The sequence below is a fragment of the Hypanus sabinus genome, chromosome 25, assembly GCF_030144855.1.
Source record: "Hypanus sabinus isolate sHypSab1 chromosome 25, sHypSab1.hap1, whole genome shotgun sequence".
Classification (NCBI taxonomy): Eukaryota; Metazoa; Chordata; class Chondrichthyes; order Myliobatiformes; family Dasyatidae; genus Hypanus; species Hypanus sabinus.
The window spans coordinates 19706576-19734424 of NC_082730.1; the positions used below are offsets into that span (position 1 = coordinate 19706576).

At 39.9% G+C, this 27849-nt stretch overlaps 1 protein-coding gene across 1 annotated transcript in view; it reads left to right on the forward strand.

Annotated features, from left to right (window-relative positions):
* The first annotated feature begins 315 nt into the window (after positions 1–315).
* The window catches only part of tmcc2 (transmembrane and coiled-coil domain family 2), a 147947-nt gene continuing 120413 nt past the window's right edge, over positions 316–27849 (forward strand). The window contains exons 1-2 of the mRNA XM_059950251.1: positions 316–968; positions 27258–27776. Of these exons, the coding sequence (XP_059806234.1) occupies positions 795–968; positions 27258–27776 (693 nt within the window). The 5' untranslated portion in view covers positions 316–794. The remainder of the gene's footprint in view (positions 969–27257; positions 27777–27849) is intronic.

The following is a 27849-nucleotide window of genomic DNA, read 5'->3' on the forward strand; positions in this document are numbered from 1 at the left end:
TTTAAAAAAATACTGAAGCTGCAATATTGCCCTTGTGCTGATTTAAAGATGCACCAGCAATAGCACCGAACCACCTGATCCATGCAGGGGCGCTCTAACAGTCTGGACATGCCTGCTGCCTCTCCAGCCATTACTATTCACACCCCGCCGAAGCCGCAACCGAACTTGAATGTGGCCTCACAAGTCCCGCCCCCACCTGCTCATCCGGCTCTCGCTGCCCATTGGCCCAGGCTCCTCGCCATCACCCGCTTCCGTCACGTCCGGCCCGCCGGGGGAAGGTTTGGTTGGAGGCGCAGAAAAGGGGGCGGCGCTTGCTCCCCCTCGGACGAGGCTGGTTCTCCGAGTGAGGCAGCGGCGGCTCGTCCTGAGCTTCGGCGATGGCGGTTTCTGCTGCGGCTCTTTGTCGGCGCTGATTTGAACCTGCGGGCTTCGTAGATCCATTTGCGTTGGCCGCTGCTCATTTTATCCGCATGGGGTGATTTTAAGGAGGGGACGGGGTTGATGTGAAGAGGCGGTGTCGCTATGAGAGAATCCAAATTTTATCCCTCAGTCATAATATAATTATCCATTCAGGATGTTTTCCTGTAAACGTCAACGGTTTATGGGGAGGGACCAGTGGAAGGGCACGTTATTAAGCTACTTATAAATATTATCCTGCTCTGGGCTCTCTTCATCATCTACTGGGGTTGGTGACAAATTTACACAGGAAGATCCCAGTCACTGCCACCAGCACTTGCTCCTCCGATTCCAACTCCCACTCCCTCCGCCCTCCTCCTCTTCCCTCCTTGTTGCAGATGAAGCGGTGTAAATCTGATGAGCTGCCCCTGGATGAAGAGCAGGGGGTGAAGGCAGGGGCTGGCGCTGATGCTGCGGCTCGACAGCAGCGTGATGTTGCTTCTTCAGAGGTCGGCTGCCCATCGCTCTCTTTGCCAACATCGACCCGCAGCATCAAAACTCAAGATTCAAAGGTATAGTACACCGCTGCTGCTTCTTTCCCATCGGCATAGTTTCCAGTAACACAGTCCGAATGAGAAAAAGATGGTCTCGGCTGGGATTGTTGATCTTTTTCGCTTCCCGCAGATGCAGCCTGATCTGCTGAGTATTCCCAGTATTTGTGTCTGATATGTTGCTTTTGATCTAGATTTAATAATTTGTATTTTTGGCTCCAAATGTTGCCTGTGTTCTTGGATTGTTCAAGATTCCTTATAGCCCTCAGTAGTGGCTTTAAAACTTGTATGTTTATTTGAATTTTTAAATCTTGAAGTACAACATATCCTGGCAATGCCTAATAGGACAGGCTGCTCTTGTAGGAAGGGAATCTTTCAAGAGTAGGGTATTCCTTTCTTTCCCATGCGTGTTGCTTGATCTGCTGTATGTTTCCTGCACTTTTTTCATTTTTGATTGTAGATTTCCATTGACTTTTTTTATCTTGCTGTTTTAAATGAGGTTAATGTTGAAAAGCGCACATGTGGTTTGACATGATGTGGAAATTACTCATCAAGCAGTTTTAAGGTGAAGAAAGGAAATATTGGTTTGTTATCAGATTTAACATATTTCTAAACAAAATTTTATTCATTTACAGAGAATAGATTACGGAGTGTTGTGCCCAATTTTGGATTGGTCAGTGGATATGGAACTAGGCATCACTACTCCGAAATTCCAAAATTTTTAATATTTAGTATTCACTTTTTTGAATGGATTATATTTCAAATTGTTTTCAAGTTAGTGATTGAGCTTATTCAAAGTACATTTTTTTTGGAATAGAAATGCAAGGTCAAGTAGGGTCTAGTGAGTTTAAACAATTGGTTTCAAAGGAGGGGCAAAGAGTCCCTGAAAGATACAAGTTGAAATTAATTTTGAATTTTTCTGTTGTGAGGTATTATTCTTTGTTTGCAGTGATGAGTGTAGTAATGTATGCTGTTGCTTAATTCCAGCTGAGCAGTCATATGGGTGGGGCAATTGACCACTGTCTGTCTGCCAATGGAATGAAAAATCAAGTCAGGGTTTACAGTATTATGCAGAAAATCCTGTTGGGATGTTGGTTCAAAGATATTGACTGAAGATATAGTAGATCAGAGAGGTTATGTCCACTTACTTAAGTCATGTGTAAGATAGACAGTGGGGTTAATTGTCAGATGAAAACCATAATCCCCAGAGAAGAGCTATCAGATGAAAATTTTTTGTAAATCCAAGAATCTAATCCAGTTTGGTTTACTGTTCTTTCAAGTATAAAGTAGTTTAAAATCATGACCTACAACTGTGGTTGTGGAAATAAATGGGTAATATTTCAGTTGTGTGGTTCATGAATTTGTTTAAGCCTTTTAATGTCAACTCTTCCCATTTAATTTACTATAGTTATTGCCCCCTTGTGTTGACAGTATTCAGTTATAGCACTTTGTTGCTCGTTTTTATATATAAATGGAGCTCATCACTTGATCTCAATGTTATTTATGTGAAGGGGATTGATAGCAGTAATATAAAGAAAATTTATGAGCCGTGTTTTTAATTTACATGAATAATACATGCTGGTTTTATATGCTATGTTCCAAATCACCTTCACCTCGGTTTTGGAGTAGGGAGAAACAGTTGGCTATAGCTGCAAGGGTGGCATCTGAACATTGAAAAATTGCAGATCTTGCACCTTTCTGTAGAAGTTGTATAGGGATGAACCAACATTTGAGAGACCAATTAAGTTAGTGGTGGGGAAAGTTATTAAAATAATTGGAAACTGTCACTGGGGCATTTCTGGATTGAAAAATGAAAGCTGGGATTGATTTGTTAAAGCAACTTGCGCCAAACTGAAATGATAGTTTATTTTTAGGCGCTGTTGCAAAGTGTTGAAATTTTTGGTATATGTGAATTTCCTAAAGGTGTTTGATAAGGGGCACAAGCTGACCTTGTCATCCAGATTGAAGGCCATGGAATAAAGTGATATGTGGCAGCCTAGGCACAAAGTTTACTGAAGCATCAGGAAACAGAATAAACCATTTGTCAGTTAAGCAGAATGAAGTAGTGTCCACAGGGGTCCATACTAGCATCAGTTTTCTTAAATTATATTAATGATTTGGACTTTAGTTTGCAGGGAACAATTTCTAAATTATTTTAGATGACACCAATCTGTAGGCCTAAGAAAATGTAAAGTGGATGGTAATAGAGCAAGGAGGCATAGGCAGTCTGGACCATTAACTGGTGCGTGAAAATTATTGTTGAGAATGTAAACACGAGGAAATCTGCAGATGCCGGAAATTCAAGCAACACACACAAAATGCCGGTGGAACGCCGCAGGCCAGGCAGCATCTATAGGGAGAAGCACTGATGACGTTTCGGGCCGAGACCCTTCGTCAGGACTAACTGAAAGGAAAGATAGTAAGAGACATCGACAGTGCTGCCTGGCCTGCTGCGTTCCACCAGCATTTTGTGTGTGATGTGGAGAATGTAATTGCTTTCTGTGATGAGAAAGGGCTTTTAAAAGTTCATCGACGGGATCTGATGTTATGTGTGCATAGTTTGTTCCAACTGGCAGAGCAAGTTCAAAACGTGACTGAATGATCCTTGTCTTTATAAACAGTAGGACAGTATACAAGAGTAAGGAAGATATAATAAATCTTTATAAAACATCTTAAAAACTGCAAGATTTTCAAAGGATTGCATGGACTGCTGAGAGGATCATGGGTCTCTCTTCTACCCATCTGAGATACTTATCAGGAGCTCTGCTTATTCAGGGCCCTTACTATTGTCAAGGATCCCTATGATCCGCCCAATAATCTCTTTAACCCACTACCATTAAGCAGGAGATAACATAACATTAGGACAAGTACCACTAGGATAGGAAACGTCATCTCCCTAGCATTGAGACTACTGAACTCTTGCCTCCACCCAGGTCTCATTATGTATGAAGTGCTGGTAGCGTTATACTGTTTACTTTTTAACTTGTCATAAATGCACCTTATGCTAACTGTCAATCTCCTGGAATTTATTTTATTTGTGGTAATACAGTGGATTATGGTTAATTGGGACACATCGGGACCAGTACATTGTAGCCCAATTTAGTGGCTGCCTCAATTAGCCGAAGTTCCATGGAAATAGTTAAAAAGGTATTTAAAATCGACCATTACCATTTAACTGAGTAACAAAATACAGTATGTGTTTAAATGAAAGAGAGAACAAATTAATTATACTACTACAGTACTATAAACTTGTGTATTATTTCCTAATAGTTAACAATGGAGGAATTCATCCAGTGTAGACTGCTGTGTTTTTTTTCCCCCACTTGCTTACTGCCTATTACACCTGCTGGTGTTTAGAGCAGCAATGAAAATCCTCCATCTTGACAATTTTTATGGCTTCCTTCATTGTAACAGTTGCTTTCTCTCAGCTTTCTCTACTGTCAGATGTGCCAGTCCCAGATGGGGAATCAGGAATACTGTCACACACAGACGTAGAAGGATTCTTCTTTGATTTTGCTGTAACAGTTTTGTTTGACCAGTCAGGGTTGTTAGCCCTGAGCTGAATCCCTGAATCTGGAAGACCAGTGGACCACTCTTAATCTTACCTCTATCCTTTGACATGTTTGGCATGGGTGACCCTACCAAAAAGTCCTGACTCTAGGCAGCTTAGCTCTCTGGGTCACTCAGGCACGCAAGCCTCCAAACCATGACAAGATTGTGGTCCTCTTGGAGGTGTGTTCATTTGATTAATTGTAAAGGAACAAAATTAGTGCCGATGCCTAGTGCAGCTAATGGGCTGCCTTCATACAATGCTTTTGATGATTGCATCTTCCAAATCTTCATTTTCATTGTAACATTCAAGATGACTAGATACTTTCAAATTCTTCATGGTTTCTGACTTGTTGAAATAGTGAGATTACAAACAAGAGAAAATCTGCAGATGCTGAAAATCTGAGCAACACACAAAATGCTGAAGGAACCGAGCAGGCCAGGCAGCATCTATGGGGGGGGATTAAAAAAAAAGCACATCTGACGTTTCGTGCCGAAATCCTTTGGCAGTGAAATCATTTTCATTTTGGCATTTCCAAGCTTGAATGCTTAAAACTGCAGGGAGCGAGACCGTCCTGAATTGTCTTATTGCTTATTTCTCGCCAACTGTCGGTGACCAAAAATCACTTCTTTTTGAACACCGATACATGCAGCTGATGCTACTTAAAAACTGTTCGCTCTAAGCATGGGTGTAGTGTCTAATGGTCATAAAAGTGCATGCGACTGACGCTAGTTGGAAACTGTTCAGCAATAGTCTCCTGTTCCATTTAAGTGGCATGGTGTCCCAAATAAATCAACGGAATCCTGGCTACTTTCTTGATTAGGTTTTGTTCTTTAAGAGTTTTCCTCAGATGAGCAGCTGCCCTGATTAACTGATGGCCCAATTATCTGGCATCTACTGTATTACTTTGTGTTATGTGTGAGTTATTTGTTCTGCGTTGCGCACCTTGTTCTGAGAGAGTGTTTTGTTTGACGATATATATGTATATGGTTGAATGGCAACGAATTTGAAGGCCCCCCCCCCCGACAACTGGAGTAGAGTATCCAATTCTGAGTGTTACTTGTAGGTAAAATTATTCCAGGTGCGAGTTATATGGATAGACAGGAGAAACTGGAATTGTTTTACCTTTTTAAAAAAAAAACAAAGGGTTGAAAAAAAAAGTGATAAAAGTATTTAAAATTGTGAAGATTTTGAATAAATTGGATAGATTTATCCAGGGTGCAGGTGATTGGCAGAAGAATCAAAAGAGATGAGATGAAAATGTTTTGCACATTGAGTATGCAAGATCTATATTGAAGTGAAGGTAGATATAGTTGTAGTGTAAAGGGAGTTAGATGTGTATCAGAAAGAAAATTATCTTTGTGCTCAGAGCAGTGGAATGAGATGAACTGGATTGTATTTACATAGACATGGTGTAGACTGGATTGGCTAATTTACATTCATGATCCCTGTTGTCCATTATTTGGCTAGCTTTGTATCCATGCTGTAAGTAACCCTCTTATTCCATTGGCTTGAATTTGAGTTGCACCCATCAAAAACCTACTAGAAATTCATAGACACTCCTTTCACTGTATTACTTAAATCAATTGTCTGTTTCATCATCAAAACAGTATCAGATTAGTTAAAACGATTTGCCAGAACAAATCTGTGCTGTCTTAACTTTATCTGTTTTCTTCTGTTTTACTCAAGTTTCCACCAGTCTGGGCTGTAGTTGCTGGGCCTTAATCTGTTTTAAATGAGGGAATAACATTTGTCCTTCAGTGTCGTCATTCCATCCAGAGACCTGGAGAATTATAAATATATTGCCTTTAATCCTGAGTGGTGCTCAAGTGAAGTGCCTGCTTTGTAAATATTTTACTGTACTTCCTCCACCTGTCACGGTCTCTGTGTATTCTTCATGTGTTTGCCTGATTAAGAAGATAGATTTTTGGTTGCATTCAAAATTTATATTCTATGTTCAGTTTTGCCCTTGGTATATATCTCACTTCCCTTTTGCTCCACATCCAAGCCACTGAAATTTTGCAGAGTGGGCCAGCTACAAAAGCAGTCAGCAAATCAGGCACACACTACATAGATTGGTTCATGTAATAGGGTATTACAAGGAAGACATGCTGAAAATTTAAGGAAATTGTGGACTGTGTTGTGCAGGAATATTTCATGTAGAAAATCTTGTTTTAATATGTAATGCCAGGGAGGAATCTCACCATTTATTTCAGTTCAAGGGAGAGACATGGAACTAGTAATTAAGAGATGGTGTCTGTAATAAAAACCAAAGTTGGAGCCTTTACTGTTCTGACCATTTATTGTCCACCCTTTGTCTTTGGACTGCAGCTGACTTCTCATGAAAGAAAAGCATCATAAGACAAAAAATTGCAGTGTGTTTTTAAAAAAAAACATTCTGTTCATGCTGCCTAAAATGGAGCTTTTTAGTGTTCACCCACTTAGTCTCATTCTGTTGCCTTGTGTGTCACTGCTCTTCATGTGGTCATGCAGGTAATGTTTAAATTGGATGTGGATTTTTGCATGAACCACTTTAAAGCGTTTAAAATGCCTGGTCACCACAACGGTCTGTGAGGGAACTTTTCCTCTATCTTTTATTTCAAAAGTTCGAAGTAAATTTATTAAAATACATATATGCCACCATCTACAACCTTGAAATTCATTTTCTTGTGGGCATATTCAATAAAACCGTAACAAATCAGTGAAAAGCTACACTATCTTGGGCTTTCAAGCAGAGTGCAGAAGACAACAAATTGTGCAAATAGAAAAAGAAAGAAGTAAGAAATAATAAATTAAAAGCAATAAATATCGAGAACATGGGATGAAGAGTACTTGTATATGAGTCCATAGGTTTGGGAACAGTTCAGTGATGGGCAAATGAAGTTAGGTGAAGTCATTCCTTTGATTCAAGAGCTGAATGTTTGAGGGGTAGTGGAGTGGTGTTAGAAAGTTTGAACCCTGTAGAATTTTCTCTGTTTCTGCATAAATGACTTAAAATGTGATCAGCTCTTCACGATGTCCTAAAACCAGATAAAGAGAACCCAATTAAATATATAACACAAAAAATGTTATACTTGTTCATTTATTTATTGAGAAAAATGATCCAATATTACATGTATTTCTTGGCAAAAGTATGTGAACCTCTGGGGTGATGCCTTTGACAAAAGCTATTTGGAGTCGGGTATTTCAATCAATGAGATAAGATTGGAGGTGTGGGTTGTAGAGGTCTCCAGCCTTATGAAAAAGGCACACAAAGTCAGGTTACAGACAGAACCTGCTCTTTTCAAGGAAGATCTATTTATGTACACCATGCCTCGATCAAAACAACATTCTGAGGACCAAAGAAGAAGAATTGTAGAGATGCATGAAACTGGAAAAGGCTACAAAAGTCCATGAAATGGTGAAAACTCAGTACTGTTGCATTGTCCCTAGCAGTGGGCATCCTGCAAAGATCACAGCAGGAGCACAATGTGCAATGCTAAAGGAGGTGAAAAAGAATCCAAGGGCAACAGCAAAAGGCCTGCAGAAATCTCTAGAACTTGCTAAAGTCTCTGTTCATGTGTCCACTATAAGAAAAACACTGATCAAGAATGGTGTTCGTGAAAGGACACCATGGAGGAAAATGCTGCTCCCCAAAAAAAAACCTTGCTACACATCTAAAGTTTGCAAAAGACCACTTGGATATTCTACGATGCTTCTGGGATACTGTTCTGTGGACAGATGAGACAAAAGTTGAACTTTTTGGCAGAATTGCACATTGTTATGTTTGGAGGATAAAGGGCACTGCACACCAACACAAACCTAACCCCAGCAGTGAATCATGTTGGAAGGAGCATCATGGTTTGGGGCTGATTTGCTGCCTTGGGGCTTGGACAGCTTGAAATCCTTGAGGGAACAATGAATTCAAAATTGTATCAATACATTTTACAGGAGAGTGTCAGGGTAGCAGTCAGTCACTTGAAGCTTAATAGGAGTTGGATAATAGAAGACAACGATCCGAAAGGCATCAGAATGGTTTAAAAAGAAGAAAGTTTTGGATTGGCTGTGTCAAAGTCCTGACCTTAATCTTATAGAAATGTTGTGGAATTACCTGAAGCAAGGAACTCATGCAGAGAACCCCACAAGCATCCCAGAGTTGAAGCAATTTTGTAAGGAGGCCTAAAAATTCCTCCAAGCTGATGTGCAGGACTGATCAGCAGTTACTGGAAATGTTTGGTTGAGGTTTTTGCTGTGCCATACCAGGTACTGAAAGCAGAGGTTTACATACTTTGTCTGACAAATATGTGTAATATTGTAACATTTTTCTCAATAAATAAATGATCAAGTATTTTTTTTGTGTTATTTATTTAATTGGGTTCTCTCTATCTAGTTTTGGGACATACGTGATCACATTTTAGGTCATATTTATGCAGAAATGGAGAATGTTTTACAGGGGTTCAGAAATGTTATAGCTCCACTATAACTGTCCCTGAACCTGATGGTGTGAGCCCTGAGGCTCTTGTACCTTCCTAATGTCTGTAGTGAGAAGAGAGCATGTTCTGGGCGGTTTGGGTCCCTGATGATGGATGCTGCTTTCCTGTGTTTTATGTAGATATGCCCAATGGTGGGGAGGATTTTACCTGTCTGGAACTGGGTTGTATCTGTTACTTTTTGTAGGATTTTCCATTCAAGGGCATTGGTTTTCCCATATCAGGCTCTGTTTCAGCCAATCAATATACTCTCCACTACACATCTAGAGAAGCCTGTCAAAGTGTTAGATGTCATGCCGAATCTTCACAAGTTCCTAAGGCAGTGGAGGTGCCTCTGTCCTTTCTTTGTAATTGCACTTGTGTGCTGGGCCCAGGACATAATGATACTGAGGAATTTAAGATTGCTGTCCCTCTCCACCTCTGATCCTCCGAGGACCAGCTTATGGATCTTGGTTTCCTTCTCCTGAAGTCAATTATCTTACATTTATGTCCTCTGATTTTAAAAATATTGCATTTTAGATTTCTTGTACTTCCAAATTTAACTTCGAAATTTTTAAAATCTTTTCTTTTGATCTGTTCTCTTTCTTCACCTTCAATTTGCCTCTTCTCCAGATGGATTTGCTGCAATTAATAAACTTTCTGCATCTCCATCTGGTATTAAGAGAATTGAGGGATATTGGTATGGTGCAGGAAAAGATAATTTATATGCATAGATTGATTGTATGTCCATAAAGTGATGCTTGGCATAGGTGTTTCTGCACTTAAGGTGATAGACAGAAAATGATATAATAGTTAGTGGTGGTTGGGGGGGTGTGGAGGGGTGAAATAGTGGGTTAAGGTGTTGATCAGCCTTTCTGCTTGGGGAAAGCAACTATTTTTGAGTTTCGTGGTCCTTGTGTAGATGCAATATAGCTTCCTCCCTGATGGGAGTAGGACAGATAGTCCATGGGCAGGATTGGTGGGGTCCTTCATCATATTACTGGCCCTCTTCTGGCACCTTTCTGTTTGTTTTGTCCTTGATGTCAGGTGGGCTGGTGCAGGTGATGTGTTGGGCAGTTTTGACTACTGATTGTAGAGAATGGCACAGTGTTAGTAGATCTTGATGAATCATGGAGTTAACGAAAAAATCCACTTGCACTTTTTAATTTCTTCTGTTCTTTGACCCAACACCAATATCACCTGTGGCATTCAATCATTCTTGACCGCTACTATATGGCAGATGTTCCCTTTTTGATTTTTTGCCCTTTCTCTATAATCTAAAACAGGTTTGTTTTCTTGTTCTGGTGAAAGGTCACACTTCTGAAACATTCATTCTGTTTCTTTACAGATGCTGTGAAACTTGCTGACTATAATCAGGAGATTTTATTTCAGATATTCTGCTTGTAGAGGTAAAAACAGAAATGCTTGAATCACAATCAGTCAGAGATCCATCGACTGCCCAGGTGCTTTGTACCAGAAAAGTTAACTTTGTTTCTCTGCAGATGCTACCTGAGCAACTGAGTATTTCCAGCATATTCTATTTTTATTTTTGTTTCTCTGCTTATTATCCTTTTGAGCGGAAGAAAATACTGTTGATAGTTATCCTTTCCTTTCTCTCACTTAGCTTGGTTCTTTGACTTGATCACAACTTTACCCTGGATATCATGGGCTGTTACTTTCTTGATCAGTTTACCACTTAGGACTTGTCAAATGCTTTACAAAATCCTTACCATACTGTTTTTTTAACATTTAGTCAGCTTTTCATTTCCCTTTAAGTACTGGCTTGCACAGTCTCTCATTTTTTTTCCAGCATGCCCTCCTGTAATGTTTCATTGACTGGCTATTATTGTTTTTTTTGTTTCTGAGCAGTGACACATTAATACTGTTTTAATTCCTCTGTCCCATACCTATTGCCAAGAGAATTGGGAAGTGATAGTCATAGCCTGCATTATTTACTTCTTGTTAAGAGGGTGGGATACATTTTATCTTGGCCTGGTGACTTAATCATTGCTTAAGCTAGACCTTGTATGTACTCTTTCTCCCTGTTATTATTGTATTACCATGTTCTTTGTCTTATCAATGTTTTTATCAAACATTTCTGTGAAGCTATCTGGTTAATTTTTATTTAAGACTACATGTGTCTTCACTTCTGAAATTAGGCTACTGCTTATAAACTGTTCTTTATTGTCTTGGGCAATCATTCTTGGCTCATTTCTGAACTGCTGGAAGTTGTGTTTTTGGTTTGGATCAAAACAGCAATGAGGGATGAAGCTGAGAGTTTCTAGTTTAATGTCAGCTTACCACTAAGGAATATTGATGGTTTGCATCAATTGTCAGCACTGCGTGGAGACCACAGTCATAAATGCTTCTGTTAGTCTTGATTCAAAGTGCACAGATAGGGCAGTTATTGGCCTGATATATCTTGCTTTTGTGAACTGAACATGGCAAGTCTGCACTTTGTTTGGGACTTAGAACTAGCTTCTATAAGTCCACATACTTGCACATATGTAAAGGCACTTGTTAAGTGTAAACAATTGACTTGCTTCAAATGACAGCTAATTGTCTGGTCCGCATGATGTGCCTTCCCGTTAGTCATATGATCATTTTCTATTGTGATTTGTCTTGCTGATGCACTTCTTGTATCATGGTAATAAGGTTCCTTTTGAGTAATTTTGCTCCTCCTTTCTTGGCTGACTCATTTTGAACCAGCCTCGTTGCACCTGGACTTCATCCGTCTGTTTAAAAAGGAGTTATGATTTATTGTTTTCTGATTCTGAGCTCAGTTATGTAGAACAAATTATGTGCTGGTGCTGAGAGTGAGGTGTGTGGTTGTGGAAAACTTGAAGCTTCCCTCTTTTCCCACAAGAAATTAAAAATTAGATTACTATTGAATTTTTTGTGCTGTTGGTCAAGGCGTGACCTGGTGTGATGGGCATAATACTGAAGGCAATTGCTTGTCTTTGGATGGTGCAGGAAAGAGGAAAGATTTAAAAAAAACAAATGCTTCCCCCTTGCTCTTACTCAATGTTTGCCTATGTTGTGTCTCAGTAATATGTGAAGCCTGGAGGCTGACATGAATAATTTCCTGTTTGTTCTGACCTGATAAAATTATAAGCTGCGGTTACTCAAGTGTGCAGCTGACCTGTGTTTTTTACATTATTTTGAAAAGAAAGTCAGAGCCACGTCAGCCCTCCATCACACCTTTGAGTGTTGTGCCTGTTTAAACCAATCCCACTTAACTACATTGATGTAATATTTCTCTGCCTTACTCATTTGAGTATCTGAATTTGGGGCGGCACAGTAGCTTAGTGGTTAGCACAGCATTTTTACATAGCAGCTGATCTGAGTTCAGTTCCTGCTGCTGCCTGTAAGGAATTTGTACATTCTCTCCATGATTGCGTGTGTTTCCTCTGGGTGCTCCAGTTTCCTCCCACAGTCTAAAAATGTTCTGGTTGGTAGGTTAATTGGTCATTTTAACTTGTCCCATGATTGGGGCAAGGTTAAATCAGGGGTTGCTGGGAGGTGTGCCTCAAAGGGCTTGAAGGGGCCTGTTCTGCACTGTATCTCAATAAGTAAATAAAAAATAAAGTATCTGATCAGTTCACTCTTAAATGTTACTGTTCGTACCTCTATCAGTGCCATTGGCAGCTCATTCCGGAGACCAACTACTGACACGAAAAGTTTACCCTTCATATTCCTTTTTAAACCTCCTCCCTTCCACCTTTCACCTGTTCCCTTCAGTTTCAGATGTTGCTTCTTTGGGAAACAGATCCTCTATTCAGAACCAGGTTTGATATCATTGACATATGTTATGAAAATTGACCTCATGCCTTTCTAAATTTTATAAATTTCCATATGGTTGCTTCTATTGCTCCAGGGAAAACAGACCCAATTTCTAAAATCTCTTAACATAACTCAGATCCAGGCAGCATCCTTGTGAATCATTTCTGCACTCTATCCATCTTAATAAGATCTTTCCTATAGTGTAATGATCAGAACTGCACACAATACTTGAAGAGCAGTTGATTCAATATTTTGAGCAGCAATAATATGTCCCTGCTCTTTCCTTGGTGGCTTGGCTAATGAAGGCAAGCATTCTAGACATACTCTTCAGATGTCCAGATGTGCTGTATGTGTAGGATCTACGTTTTGTACCCTGAGGTGTCTTTATTCTGCAGGGTCCTGCCATTTATTGTGTAAGTTCGCACTGGTTTAATTTTGGACTTCGTACTTGTCAGAGTTAAATTTCGTTATCCGTTTTCTTACTCACTTTCTCAGTTTTTCTGTCTTGTTGTAACATTTCTGCAACCTCTTTCCCTGTCTGGTAAACTTCGTCATCTTGGTAAATTTACTGGAGTCGAATTGTATTTCTGAATCTGCAGCCTGAGATGAAATATGCTGGATGGAATGCTGACATGAGGGAATTGCATTTATGTATGAGAATGTTCCTTCAAGAACTGGAGGGAAGGATGGAAGATTGACTTTAAGATCAAGAAAAAAGATGCAAGATAGTTTTGTCAAATGTCTGAAATAATATCCTTCACTGTTACCATCATGTTCCAGTTTGTTTCTGGGCACATTGATTTATCTATACTTATAAGGCCATATAGACAGCTAAGTTGAAGTCCTGTATACAGTTCTGGCCATCCCATTTACAGGAAGAGTGGAAAAGGGTGCAGGGGAGAACCAGGATGCTGCCTGAATTAGAGGATGTAAGCTCTATGAAGAGGTTGGACAAACTTGTGTTCTCTGGAGATTCAGTGGCTGAAGAGAGATTTAACAGAGGCTTATAAAATTATAACAGGCATAGATAAGGCAGATGGTCAGAACCTTTCTTCCATGTTAGAAATGTCAAATATTAGGGGCCATGCATTTTCGGTAAGTGGAGGGCGGAGGGGTGGTGGGGGTTAAAAGATACATGTGGGACAATTTTTTTTCTCACAGCGGTAGGTTCCTGGAATGTTCTACCAGGGGTACTGGTGAGAGCAGGTACAACAATGTTTAAGTCTTTTAGATAGACACACACATATGTAAGGGATGGGGAAGGGGGGATTTGGGGCATGTACAGACAGAAATAACAGAGTTAAAGACACCAAAAGCCAAGCCCCTGTTACTACACCACACTGTTCTGTTCTACAAGCTACATTCACAATCTCAATAAAACTCAGGTTATCTTTGATGCTGTGAATAGTGTAACTTCATTTATATGTGAATATAATGGGAGCTTGCTCAATAACAAAAATCATCATGTTACAACTCAACGGTAAAAGTTGAAATGTCCCTGTTGAACAAAATATGTTTAAAAAGGATAAAATTTTACAGCTTTTTGTAATGTTTTTCCATGTGTGCTTAAAAGACATTCCTGAATGTTATTTCCTGTGGCCCTCCTCCCTTTAAGTTCTTGGTTTACAGCAACTTGAATGTGCTAATATATACATTGAATTACAGTTTAATTCCTCTCCTTGTTTTCTACTTTAAGTTGCCTTGACTTGCTTTTTATGTGACATCTGATTTAAAAAAAAGATATATAGAAACTCGTGTTTGGGATGGTCATTGCCTGGTGCTTCATTCTATCTGCTTATCATTACATATCAAAATTGTCTATGTTTAGCCTCATGTATGCAAAGCGGAATTGTTCAAGTTGTGCAGTGATAATAAGGAAACTACCAAAGGATATAGATATGTTATCAAAGATAAGCAGGGAAACAGACTCAGCCGAGGGCGAAGAACACAGGAGAGACAAACGGAAGTACCATTGGAGAGCAGAGTAGAACTTCTGGTTAGGTATTCTTGAAAGAGAAGTGGTCGTGAATTCAATAAGTAGGTGAAAATGAAATTAAAGTGCAGTTGCCAAAAATCTGAAATAAACAGAAAAGGTTATAAATACTCAGCAGGTCAAGCTACATCCGTGGGAACAGAAACAGAGCTAAAGTTTCAGGTCTAAGACTTTTCATCAGATGGCAAGCTCTTTTTCTCGGATGCAGCCTGACCTGTTGAATAATACCAGTGTTTTCTGTTTCTATTTCTTATTTCCAATATCTTCAGTTCTTTTGATATGACTAGATTAATGGGTCAGCAAAGATCTAACAAATGGAGCGTAATTTGAGAATATTTTTTTTTGGCATGAAAAACAAAGAAAGCATATTTAAGTGGTGAATTTAAGTAGTAGAGAGTTTCCAAATAATTGTTTGTGGAAGGCTTGTATGCCAATGCAGCAGGGAGGCTAAGCCAGAGAATAGAGGAGTAAAAGGAGATTAGGTTGAAACCTATAGAATCCCTTGGGGTCTTGATATGTTGGATTTAGAGAGGTTATTTACACCAAATCTAGAATTAAGGTATACTGTTTAAAAATGGATGCTTTGCTATTTATAACAATGAGATACAATTTTGTTTCTTTCAGAAGGTCTTAAGTCTTTGAAGTTTTTTGAACAAGCATTGACAACAGTGTCTCTAAATATTTTTAAGGCAGAAATTTATAGATAAGGGTGCAAAATGGATTGTGGATTGTGTTGTTTTTGGAATTTCCTGTTTCTTGTACAGTTGAATTGTTCACCAGCATCAATGCCTGGGTGTGGTAGGATGACGGAGGTTTGATTTAGTGTGTTGATTTTGAAGTTGTTTGGCTTTGTTTGTCTTCTGTTTTTGCTGTTTTGTGTATATACAGTCTTATGAAGACTGTCTTGGGTGTGTGAAAATACTGCAATTTGGCCATGTTCCCAAAGATATTACAGGAGAATGAGATGCTCAAAGCTCCTTTTGATACATGTTGATCAAGATAATTTGCAAGTTCTCCACTGAACATCTTTGTTGGTGAAAACCATCTTATTGACAGGCGAGTGGGATTATTGAGTATATGCAGGGGTGGGCCACCATAACAATGATTGAAGTCCATAGAATAATGAATATTAGTGCCTGTTGCAAGACTACAGTTATTGATCACTCTATCAGTTATGGCATAACTGTTGGAAATTTGCTTTCCATAACAGGTTATTTGGTTTACAGTTGAAATGCAGGATGTAATATTGCTTCAGGAATGTATATCAGTTGTCTATTCATCATTGGAATCTTGTTAAGTTGGTATGCAAGCCAGGGCAGTACAATATGGAGAGCAAACTGTTTCCCATGTAGCAAGGTCCCCCTTTCCATGCAGCTGATGAATCCAAAGGAACAGTATGGTTTGTCCTCTGGACTGAATGAGGTGGTCACCAGATCTGTGGTTGGCTTCTCCAGTGGGGAGGAAACTATGTTGTGAGTACCAGTACAGTAGATAAGTGGAAGAATAGTTTCATCATATCCATCCCTTAACTTCTCTGCTGTTCAAAACTAATTTATTAACTCTCTTTCCAAATTTTGACAGAATTGATTACCTGAAGTATTAACTCCTTTGTCTTTCTATGGGTGCTGCCTTGTGTCTCCAACACTTTTTGATTTTATTTCAGATTTTCAGCTTCTGCATTTTGTGTAATTTTCATAGATTGATACGTTCGAGTTAGTTAATCTTTCACTTGTTCTCATTCAACCTTCCCTGGCAGCAATTTCCAGGTTTGGCTAGTTACTGTGTAACTATGCCACTCCTGGTTAGCACTGAATTTTCCCATCCAGAGGTTTTTTCAAACTCCTTTTTTATCAAAGTCTTATACTGTATGGAATGGAGCTGCACAAATGTGTGATGAATAGTATTCAACTTGTCCTGAGGTCCTTTGGTAATGTGGGTTCTGGTTCTCCCAAACCATTTCTTATTTGAGTTTGGAAAAAATCAGAAGCACTATCTTTGATTCTTCAATTAAATTTGAAGAAACCTGGGGACCATTTATTCGACATTTTCATATGAATTAATTTGGCCTATTTCAGATCCTTTTCTCTACTTATCCTTGTTCAGGTATGGAGTTCCGGAGTTCTTTTCTTGACACCTTTATATATTTATAAAGTGCTATTATTGCCCATGTTAGTTTAGTTTAGTATTTTTTTTTCAATATATATTTTTTCTCATATATAATTTCAATTTTTTTTTTCTTTTTTCGATGATTATTTTTGTTTTTTTTTTCATATATATTTATATAGACTTGATTGATTTATGTACCTTTTGTCGATTGATGTTTAATAGGATATTATTATCCTATTACTAATGTAATTTCAAGTTTATTGAATTTGTAATCTGTTCATTATTATGTGTTGTTTTTTTTATATATGAAATTTAATAAAAAGATTGAAAAAGAAAGAAGAAAGGTAATGTGGGTTCTAAATTAATGTGGAGGGTTCCTGGCTATAGACACTTGTATTGCCACCTCTAAGCATCGTGGGCATTCATCATTTCATTCTTCATTCCACTGATTGATATCCTGTTGTCTAGAGATAGAAATACAATTGTAGCAAAAAATAGATAGCAAGAACATCTCAGTGATTCAAGCAGTATTTCTGAAGGTGAAGGGATGACTGATGTTTCAGGTCCTGACCCTGCAGTAGGACCGAGAATGAGGTGGAAATAGTATTTAAGGAACTGAGAGGGATAGTTATGGCAGGTGCTGGCAAGCAATATGAAGAGCCATGTGAGAAGGAGTTGATAGTTACTGTTGATGGAACCATGGGGAAAAAACAATGGAATTTGAAACAGGCTGGGAAACAGCAAAGACAGCTGGGATGGTGGAATCTGCTAAGCAAGGAAGGTAATATGTGGATCCTGATGAGAGCGCAATAATGGACAGATGGGATCAGTTGTAGGAAAGGATAGAAGGCCCAGTGGGTTGACTGTGTATGTGAAAGACGGATAGAACTAGATGGGTGAGGGCTAAGACACTAGATAGGTTAGAATAAAAGAAGAAGGAAAATGGTGTGGCGATTCAAGATAACCAATGTGGAGAGAACCCTTATGCTTTGAAAAGCAGTCTATGCTTGGTCTTTCAGATATAGAGAAGGTCACGTTGAGAGCACTGAACTCAATCAACAAGGTAGGAGGAAATATAGGGACAAGTGTTGCATCTCCTACAGTTGCAGGGGATGGGGAGGGATGAGTGAAATGGAAGGGGTTTTGATTGAATTGTTTGAGTCTGAGTTGAGTCAAATTGATTAACTTCTGGGATGGCACCCTTAATTTAGGGAGGCCCTTGGTGAGGCTGTCATAGCAGTCCAACTCACCAGATCATCCAATCCTCTGTGATTTACTCTGCTACTTAGTAGCACTGAACTGTGAAGTCAGACAACCATGAGGAATTGTTGAGGCAATCACATATTTATAGACTTCATGAGTATTTACATGCACTATTTATTTCAAATTGTTTAATTAACTATTCATCTTTTAGGAACAGTAGTTCAAATTTGCAGATTATTGGTCTTATTTGAATTTTGCTCCCAGGGCCTTGATGGTTGATGCTCTGTAATGGAAATAGCAGTACAGGTACTTGTTCATGTGGACATACTTAAGTGTGGCACATATTGTGTGTTGCCATTCTGTCAAAATTTACTGCAGAAACAATGTAGACTGAGTATTGTAGCAATTCAGCAATCTATCCTTAAAGTAATTGTATATTCTTTCTTAATTGCATTATCAAAATTCTACTAAAGCAATTGATAAACTGGCTTGCAAGCTCTTCAATTATGTAGGCACTGGCTGAAGCATGTGGGGGAAAAAGTATATCTAAGGATGAACTTATTACTACCAAGTTTCAAATTAAGCCATTTTAGACAGTAAAGAAAATGCTTACAGGTGGATAGAGTTCCTGTAAAGTGTTGCTGTGCTCTTTCTTGTTCCAGTAGGTTATTTTAATTAGGTTTCTTCAATTACCACATCAGTTTAGTTTAGCGCAAGCTGAAAATGTGCTACCAAATCACAAACAAGAGAAAATCTGCAGATGCTGGAAATCCAAGCAATACACACAAAATACTGGAGGAATTCAGCAGGTCAGGCAGCATCAGGTCTTGGCCCAAAACATTGACTGTTTACTCTTTTCCATAGATGCTGTCTGCCTGGCCTGCTGAATTCCTCCAGCATTTTGTGTGTGTTGTGCTACTGAATTTCCAAAACATTTTTTCTTATTAATTCAGTAATTGGCAATATTATTTTATTCTACTTTATGACATAATTTAATGGTATTGAAAGGCAGTCTAAAATAAAATCTGACTAATCCCTTTTTGGATTCTCTAATGTTAATTTTTGTAGTTGCCAAGAACAACTGACTGGTTCTAACCATCAGCCGTCTACATATCTTCCAACCCACAGTCTATCAGTTTATCATTCTATAAGCAATTAATTCAGTTGAATACCTACTTATGCTACAATGCAAGTGGTTAAGTGTGGTTTGGGAAGGATGTTTGTTGAACCTCAAATCTAAAAGTATGGTATTCCATGCAAGAAGGCACCAGTAAACCACAATGATGTTCTGTGGGCTACATACAATACTTCTAAATATACCTGTTATACCCCCCCCCCCCCACCTAGCATCTTGTTAGCAAATGTGCAGTCGCTAGAGAACAAAATTGAGGACCAGAGAACATAATTGGAATATTGAAGGGAAATGAGAAATTGTTGTGTTCTATGTTTTACTGAGACATGGCTTGGATATGGCGATCAGACCTGAAGGCTTCATGTGATAACAGGATGGACTGAACTGCTCATTTGAAGAAGATGAAAGATGGAGGTGTATGTTTAATGATGAACTCTCTGTGGTACTCTGATGTGGTGGTTTTGATAAATTTATGTTTCGCCTGACCTTGAGCATCAAACAATCAAATGCTGTCCATTCTATTTACCAACAGAGTATTCCTCCATGATCCTGATTGCAGTTTAAATACCATTCACCAACTATAATCAAGCACTTGAGAGACTGCATGATGCCATCTCCAAGCAAGAGATAATTCATCCTGACACATTTCATATCATAAGTGGATTTCAGCCAGGTCCGTGTGAAGAAATCGCTGCCCAATTATTATCAATATTTAACCTGTAGCACCAGACATCCCCACATACTAGGCCACTGTCATAATAAGATAAGAAATTCCTTCTGTTTTATCTCCAGACTGCATTTTTGGAAATCTGATCATTTGGCTCTCCTTCTGCTTTGCATTCAGGCAGAGGCTAAAGAACAAGGTTCCAGAGATTAGGAGAACAAAGAGGTGAGGTGGTCATGGGGGACAGAGGAACAGCTATGGGATTGCTTCAAGTCAGTGAGCTGGGCCATGTTCAAGAACTTGTCTGTGGATCAGAAGGAGAACACCATGTCCCAGACTTTATAAAAACAGTTGCAGATGAGTGTGTCCCCACAAAGTCTGTCAGTTTTCCCTAACCAGAAACCTTGGATGAACAGTGAGATCCACAATCTGCTGAGGGCCAGGTCAGATACACTCAGGTCTGGCAACCAAAGAAGTTGCATGAGGTCCAAGTATGATCTCCAGAAAGCCATCTCAAGGGTAATGTGTCAATTCCGGACTAAATTTGAATCAGTGAAGGATTCTCAACAGTTGTGGCAGGACTTGAATGCTATCACCTTTTGTAAAGTGAAATCAAGCATCACAGGTGAAAACAGGGCTTTGCTTCTAGGTGAGCTCAGTGCCTTCAATACTCGCTTTGATCGTCAAAGCATGGATCGTCAAAGCATTGCCCCCAATGACCCTGTGATTTTGATCTTTCATCTTTCAGGAGGGTGAACCCAAGGAAAGAATCCATCCCAATATGCTTACCAGAACAAGAGGTCCACAGCTGACGCCATCTCATTGGCTCTTCACTCAACCCTGGAACATCTGGACAGCAAAGATGCATATTTCAGGATGCTCTGTATAGACTGCAACTCAGCATTAAAAACTATCCCCTTCTCAAAGCTAGTCAATAAGCTTCAAGACCTTGGCCTCAATATCTCCTTGTACAAATGGATCCTCTATTTCCTCACTTGCAGACAGTTTGGATTGGCAACAACATCTCCTCCATAATCTTCATCAGCACAGGTGCTGTGTGTTGTACTTGCTTTACACTTACTGTGTGGTTATTCACAGCTCCCATCCCATGTTCAAGTTTGCTGATGACACCATTTTTGTAGGATGAATCAGCATGTAGGAGGGAGTCTGAAAAACTGGCTGAATGGTGCTACAGCAATAGCCTCTTCCTCAATGTCCGCAACACCAAGGAGCTGATTATTGACTTCAGGATGGAGAAAGTTTCATGAGCCAGTCTTTATTGGGGGAATGGAGGTGGAGAGGGCTGGCCAGTTTAAATTCCTTGGTGTTAGCATTTCAGACAATATGTCCTGGGCCCAGCACGTAAGTGCAATTATGAAGAAAGCATGATAATACCTATACTTCCTTTGCAGTTTGTGAAGATTTGGGATGACATCCAGAAATTTGACAAACTTCTATAGATATATGGTGGAGAGTGTGTTAACTGGCTGCATCACAGCCTGATATAGAAACACCAATGCCCTTGAACGAAAAGTCCTACAAAAGTAGTGGATATGGCCCAGTCTTATCACCTACACAGAGTTGTCACAAGAAAGCAGCATCTATCGTCAGCTACCACCAACACCCAGGATATGCTCTCTTCTCACTGCTCCAATGAGGAAGAAGGTACAGAGCCTCACAGCTTGCACCACTGGGTTCAGGAACAGTTATTACTTCTCAACTATCAGGCTCTTGAACCAAAGGGGAAAACTTCATTCAATTTCACTTGCTCCACTACTGAAATGTTCACACAACTTATGGACTCACTTTCAAAGGCTCTTCACCTCATGTTCTTGTTATTTATTCATAATTTATTAATTATTCATTTCTTTTTATATTTGAACAATTTGTTGTCTTTCGCACACTGTTGTACACCCAGTTGGTATGGTCTTTCATTGATTCTATTATGGTTATTAGATTTATTGAGAATGTCTACAGGAAAATGAATCTCAAGGTTGTATATGGTGACACGCATGCACTTTGATAATATATTTATTCTGAACTTTTAAGAATCATTTAAGTTTCAGTCCCTCCAGAGAAACAAGATGAAATTATTGTAGGAATAGAGTTCCAATATCTTGGTTAATGATTCAATGTGTTTGAGATGGTATATCTAAGTATAAAGCTAAAATATTTGAGTTCCAAGTATAAGGGTTACAGAGTGTCAAATTGTATATGTTAGTCAGTCTTATGATTCCAGAGATTTAAGTTCACTTTGTTGAACTCCATTAACATAACTAATTAAGTTACTGGATCAGTGAAATTCTAATTTGTATTCCAAGATGGCGGCACGACGCAGCTTGCAGCGGCCACTCCGGTGAAGTGGGGTGCTGTGCGCAATCATAATTGATTGAAAACAGATGTGGGAACCCAGAGGAACATCGGGAAATCTCCAGGAAGACCTTCTTCATTGCTGCTGCTGCTGTGGGGTCCAGGGACTCTGCTGGGAAGAACAGGCCCCCAGTCCTCGGTGTCGCATGGCAATTGGCGGGGCAGTCTTAATACGCTCGGCAGAGAATGGCGCTCGGAGAAGCTGTGCCGGAGAGGATGGTTGGCGGCTCGGAGGTTCGACGGACTTGGAGTCCACTGCAGTCAGGTCGCTTTCGGTGTGTGCTACGTCTGCGAGGCTGGGTTCGACGGAACTCTCATTGTGTGCTGCGTCTGCGAGGCTGAGTTGGGCGGCGCCGTGCAAGTTCATAGTGGGGGTATTCCCTTCTGCCGCTGGTGTGGGATGATGAGTCTGTCAGGACCCTGGGGACTTGTCAAGTCAACTTTTATTGTCATTTCAACCATAACTGCTGGTACAGTGCATAGTAAAAATGAGACAACATTTTTCAGGACCATGGTTTACATGACACAGTACAAAAACTAGACTGAACTACGTAATAAAAAAAAAATCACAGAGAAAGCTATACTAGACTACAGACCTACACTGAACTGCATAAAGTGCACAAAAACAGTACCGGCATTACAATAAATAATAAACAGGATAGTAGGGCAAGGTGTCAGTCCAGGCTTCGGGTATTGAGGAGTCTGATAGCTTGGGGGAAGAAACTGTTATATAGTCTGGTCGTAAGAGCCCGAATGCTTCAGAGCCTTTTCCCAGACGGCAGGAGGGAGAAGAGATTGTATGACGGGTGCATGGGGTCTTTCATAATGCTGTTTCCTTTGCGGATGCAATGTGTAGTGTAAATGTCCGTGATGGCGGGAAGAGAGACCCCGATGATCTTCTCAGCTGACCTCTCTATCCGCTGCAGGGTCTTGCAATCCGAGATGGTACAATTTCCGAACCAGGCAGACGCTGTCAATACAACCCCTGTAGAATGTGATGAGGATGGGGGGTGGGAGATGGACTTCCCTTAGTCTTCGCAAAAAGTAGAGACGCTGCTGAGCTTTCTTTGCTATGGAGCTGGTGTTGAGGGACCAGGTGAGATTCTCCGTCAGGTGAACACCAAGAAATTTGTTGCTTTTTACAATCTCTACCTAGGAGCCGTTGTTGGTCAACGGGGAGTGGTCACTCCGTGCCCTCCTGAAGTTGACAACCATCTCTTTTGTTTTGTTCACATTCAGAGACAGGTTGTTGGCTCTGCACCAGTCCGTAAGCCGCTGCATCTCCTCTCTGTAAGCTGACTTGTTGTTCTTGCTGATAAGACCCACCACGGTGGTGTCATCGGCGAACTTGATGATACGGTTCAAGCTGTGTGTTACAGCACAGTCGTGGGTCAGCAGAGTGAACAGCAGTGGACTGAGCACACAACCCTGGGGAGCCCCCGTGCTCAGTGTGATTTTGTTGGAGATGCTGCTCCTGATCCGGACTGACTGAGATCTCCCAGTCAGGAAGTCTAGGATTCAGTTGCAGAGGGAGGTGTTCAGGAAACTGGTGATTTCTTTTGAACTTATAGTCCTTTAACATCTTTGGACTATTTTTACTGTGCCCGTGGTCTGTTTTTTTTTTATCAATTATGCTATTGTTTGCACTGTTGTAACTATGTGGTTTTGTGCAGGTCTTGTAGCTTTAGTTTTTGGTCTTGTTTGGTGGATTTGGAGCTCCTTTCCAGGGAACGCGCTAAGACGGTAGCGCGATATTAATACGCATCAGCCTCTCCGGACTCTGGATTGGGGATTGCCAAACGTTATGTGGATTTTCTGGTGTAGTCTGTTTTGTCATATGATTTTGTGATATCATTCTGGAGGAACGTTGTCTCATTTTTTAACTGCATTGCATTTGTGGTTTCTAAATAACAATAAACTGAATCTGAATCTGAAGTTTCTGGGTGTCAATATTTCTGAGGATATAATCTGGATCCAACATATCAATGCAGCTATAAAGAAGGCAAGACGGCAGATATATTTTATTAGGAGTCTGAGGGGATTTGGTTTATCACCTAAAACACTCAAACTTCCACAGACGTACTGTGGAGACCATTCTGACTAGCTGCATCACTATCTGGTATGCTGAGCAGGGGGAGAGGGGGCACTACTGCATGGGATCGAAGTAAATTGCAGAGAGTGATAAAGTTAGTCAGCTCGATAATGGGTACTAGCCTCCATAGTATCCAAGACACCTTCAAGGGGCAGTGCCTCAGAAAGGTGGCATCCATCATTAAGGACCCACACCACCCGGGACTTGCCCTCTTCTCATTGTTACCATCAGGAAGAAGGTACGGAATCCTGAAGACTCATACCAGTGATTCTGGAACAGCTTCTTCCTGTCTGACATCTATGGACTTCGAACCCATGTACACTACCTCATTACTTTTTTGTTTCTGTTTTTGCACTGCTTATTTTAATTTAACAAAATATACATGTATAAAAAACTGAATTACAGTAAGTATATTTATTATGTATTGCATTGTACTGCTGCCACAAAGTTAACAAATTTCAGGACATATGCCAGTGATATCAAACCTGATTGTATTCCAATTTGAAAATGGCTCCTGCTCCCTCCCAGTTAGGTGGTCAATATCCAGTTTTGCTTTTGTTATTGGTCAGTCTCTAAAAGTTGGTAGCAATTATGCTTTGCTATGGTTTCATGTTTCTGTAATTTTGTATTTGGGTATTAAGATTAGGTGAACATTCAGCCTTTGAATGTGTGCTCCTTTCAACCAACCTTACTATTGTGTTACCCTGCGTAACCAATGATTCCTCTGGGTCTGGAGATGCAGAGGTTAAATGTGATAGCTGCTGTAATTATATTCTGCGTACCACGGGGAGTGGATCAGAGGTGACCTATGTTACTATTAATTTAGGCGTTATGTTCAATAGTTGTATCATTAAGGGGATAAAAGATTTTCTATTTGAAGAAAATAATAATAAGATCAAACAAATTAGCAAGGTAACAAATGGGCATTTCCTATATTAGTGACTTAAACTGTGGCTTATCAATTAACTTGTCCACAGACCGATTTGCTCGAAGTTTATTATTATGCCAAGTTTCAAAATAGGAAATTAAAATGACTGTGCAATCTTATAGCTATTAATTTCTGCTTTTGCTAAGTTATAAATGGAAAAACTAGAAGGCATTGATTTGGGCAATATCTTAAAAGACCTCAAAGGGCTAAACCTCTTAAGATGTAGCATGAAGATTGATACCTAGAGTGCACTGTCTTATAGGGTGGTTTTTTCAAAATCAGGTTTATTATCACTGGCATGTGTCATGAAACTTGTTGACTTAGTAGAGCAGTACAATCTATGGTAATATAGAAAGAAAAAAAAGTAAAGCAGTTACAGTAAATGTGTGTGTACTTTTATATATAAAAAATATAAAAATGGTATAGAAACAAATTTTATATATGTAAATCAGATAGCAGAGAGGAAAACACTTCCTGAATCGCTGAGGGTGTGTGCCTTCAGACTTCTGGACCTCCTTCCTGATGGTAACAATGAGAGGAGGGCATTCCCTGGGTGTTGGGGTGGGAGGTATCCTTAATAATGGACATCACCTTTCTAGGGCACCATTCCTTGAAGCTACCTTGGATACTCTGGAGGCTAGTAACCAAGATGGAGCTAGCTAAAATTACAACTTTTGGTCCTGTGCAGTAGAAGAAGGTACTTTTAGTAAGTATCTAGATGAGCACTTAAGTCTCCAGTGAACGCAAGTTATGGGTCAAACTGTTGACTTCTATGGAAGTGATTTGAGGATTGGTATGGACCTTGTGGTCCTGGCCTTATTTCTGTGACTTCATGTTCAGCTTGTCTATTCATAGTTGTACTCTGAGATAGCAACCATCCCATGGTGTTGTAACATTATAGGTTTAGACTATTCTTTAGATCTCACTTCATTGCTGCGAGGATGCTCTGCATTGTGAAATATGTAAACCCAATGATAATTAGTCAGGATTTTAGTCACGCTTTGAAACAATCATGCTGGAGGGCAGTGTAATGGAAGACTGGTCTCCTTTCCTGTCTCTGATCATTGTCGGATGACTGTTGTTGAAGTGTGTCATCAAAGCATGCTTGGGCTTGATTGAGCTACTGCTTGTGTTTGAATAGTATGCACAAGCATATTGATGCACATAGTACATAACCAAGGTTTAGATTAAAGATTAGAGCAGCTTGGGCACGTTAATTGAATGGGTGCTTTTGACTGGACTGCATTGTGAGGTATATTTGGGTGAAAAAGGTAAAAGGTCACATTGAAATTGTGCTTCTAAATACCTCGTAAAGAACTGCCTCAGCTCAAGCAAACCAGGTCCATTTTTCACCTTAATCTCTCTCTGCATGGAGTTTGTATGTTCTAACTGTGAACTCAGAAGTTTCCTTTGGTTTCCTGTCAACGACAAGAAATTGGCAATAACCTGTAGGTGCGAGGTATGAGCTGGGGGAGTTGATGCAAACGTGGGGAGAATAAAATGGGATTAGCGTAACTTTCATGTAAATCCTTATTTAGTCGAAACAGAAGGACCTGATTCTGTATTGTGTGATACTATAACAGCAGAAGTAATATCTGTTAAGCAATGCTCCTTGGCTTAGTGCCTTTTCTTATTTATTTACAAATCTGTGTAGATTTCCCCTGTCCATTTCCTCTTGTTAACATTGAGGAGTTGTATGAAAACTTGCATTTATTTTGTGTTTCTTTTCCTTTTAGGTTGGAAATGTCTATACTCTGATTCTGTACCACTCATTGAAAACAAAATTTCAATGAAAGGGTTTTTTATTGCAGACACGAACAGACTGATAACGTTGGACTTGGAGGCGAGGGTGCTATACATAGACTGAAGCAAAATCATTTATATTTGTTTTTGACATAAATAATACATAGCTTTTTTAATCAAATGCTAAGAGGTGAAAGCTTGACATGGAACTGCTTGAAAGATCTTTGAAGCAGAATATGTGGTATCATTAAGGACTAAGGGATTGAATAGTGACATTTTATTTTTTTTGTCTTTTAAGAAAATCCAGCAAATATCGGAAGGAGGTGGTTCAGGTGGTATGTTTGGACATGGTTTGAAGCAGCTTTTCCATCATCGAAAGCGGTCTCGGGAGCGTGAACAGAGTATGCAGGATACATCCCAGCTCTGCCACCATCCTTATGGTTACTCCGATCATGACTCTGCCGATGAAAAGGAGCGATCTCCTGAAATGCACCGCGTGTCCTATGCTGTGTCCCTTCATGATCTTCCTGCTCGTCCCACAGCCTTCAACAGGGTATTACAGCAGATCCGGGCAAGACCATCCATTAAGAGAGGAGCTAGTCTCCACAGCAGCAGCAGGCGAACAAAAAGTGGATCAAGTGAAGCCCAGAAAGGAAGTCCTCATCTTGTGCGCAAAGCACCTCAGGATAGTTCACTGACTGCAATCCTGCAACAGCATCAATACAGGCCCAGGTCATCATCCACTACAGACACCTCAGTTACTGTCGGTGATATTAACATTGCAGCAGGAGAAGAGCCAGAAAGAACCACTGACAAGGTAAAGACTATCTTTGAATTCCAATATCACCAAGTAGAATGGCTTTGGGGAATTAGTCAAATTGATCTGTTCT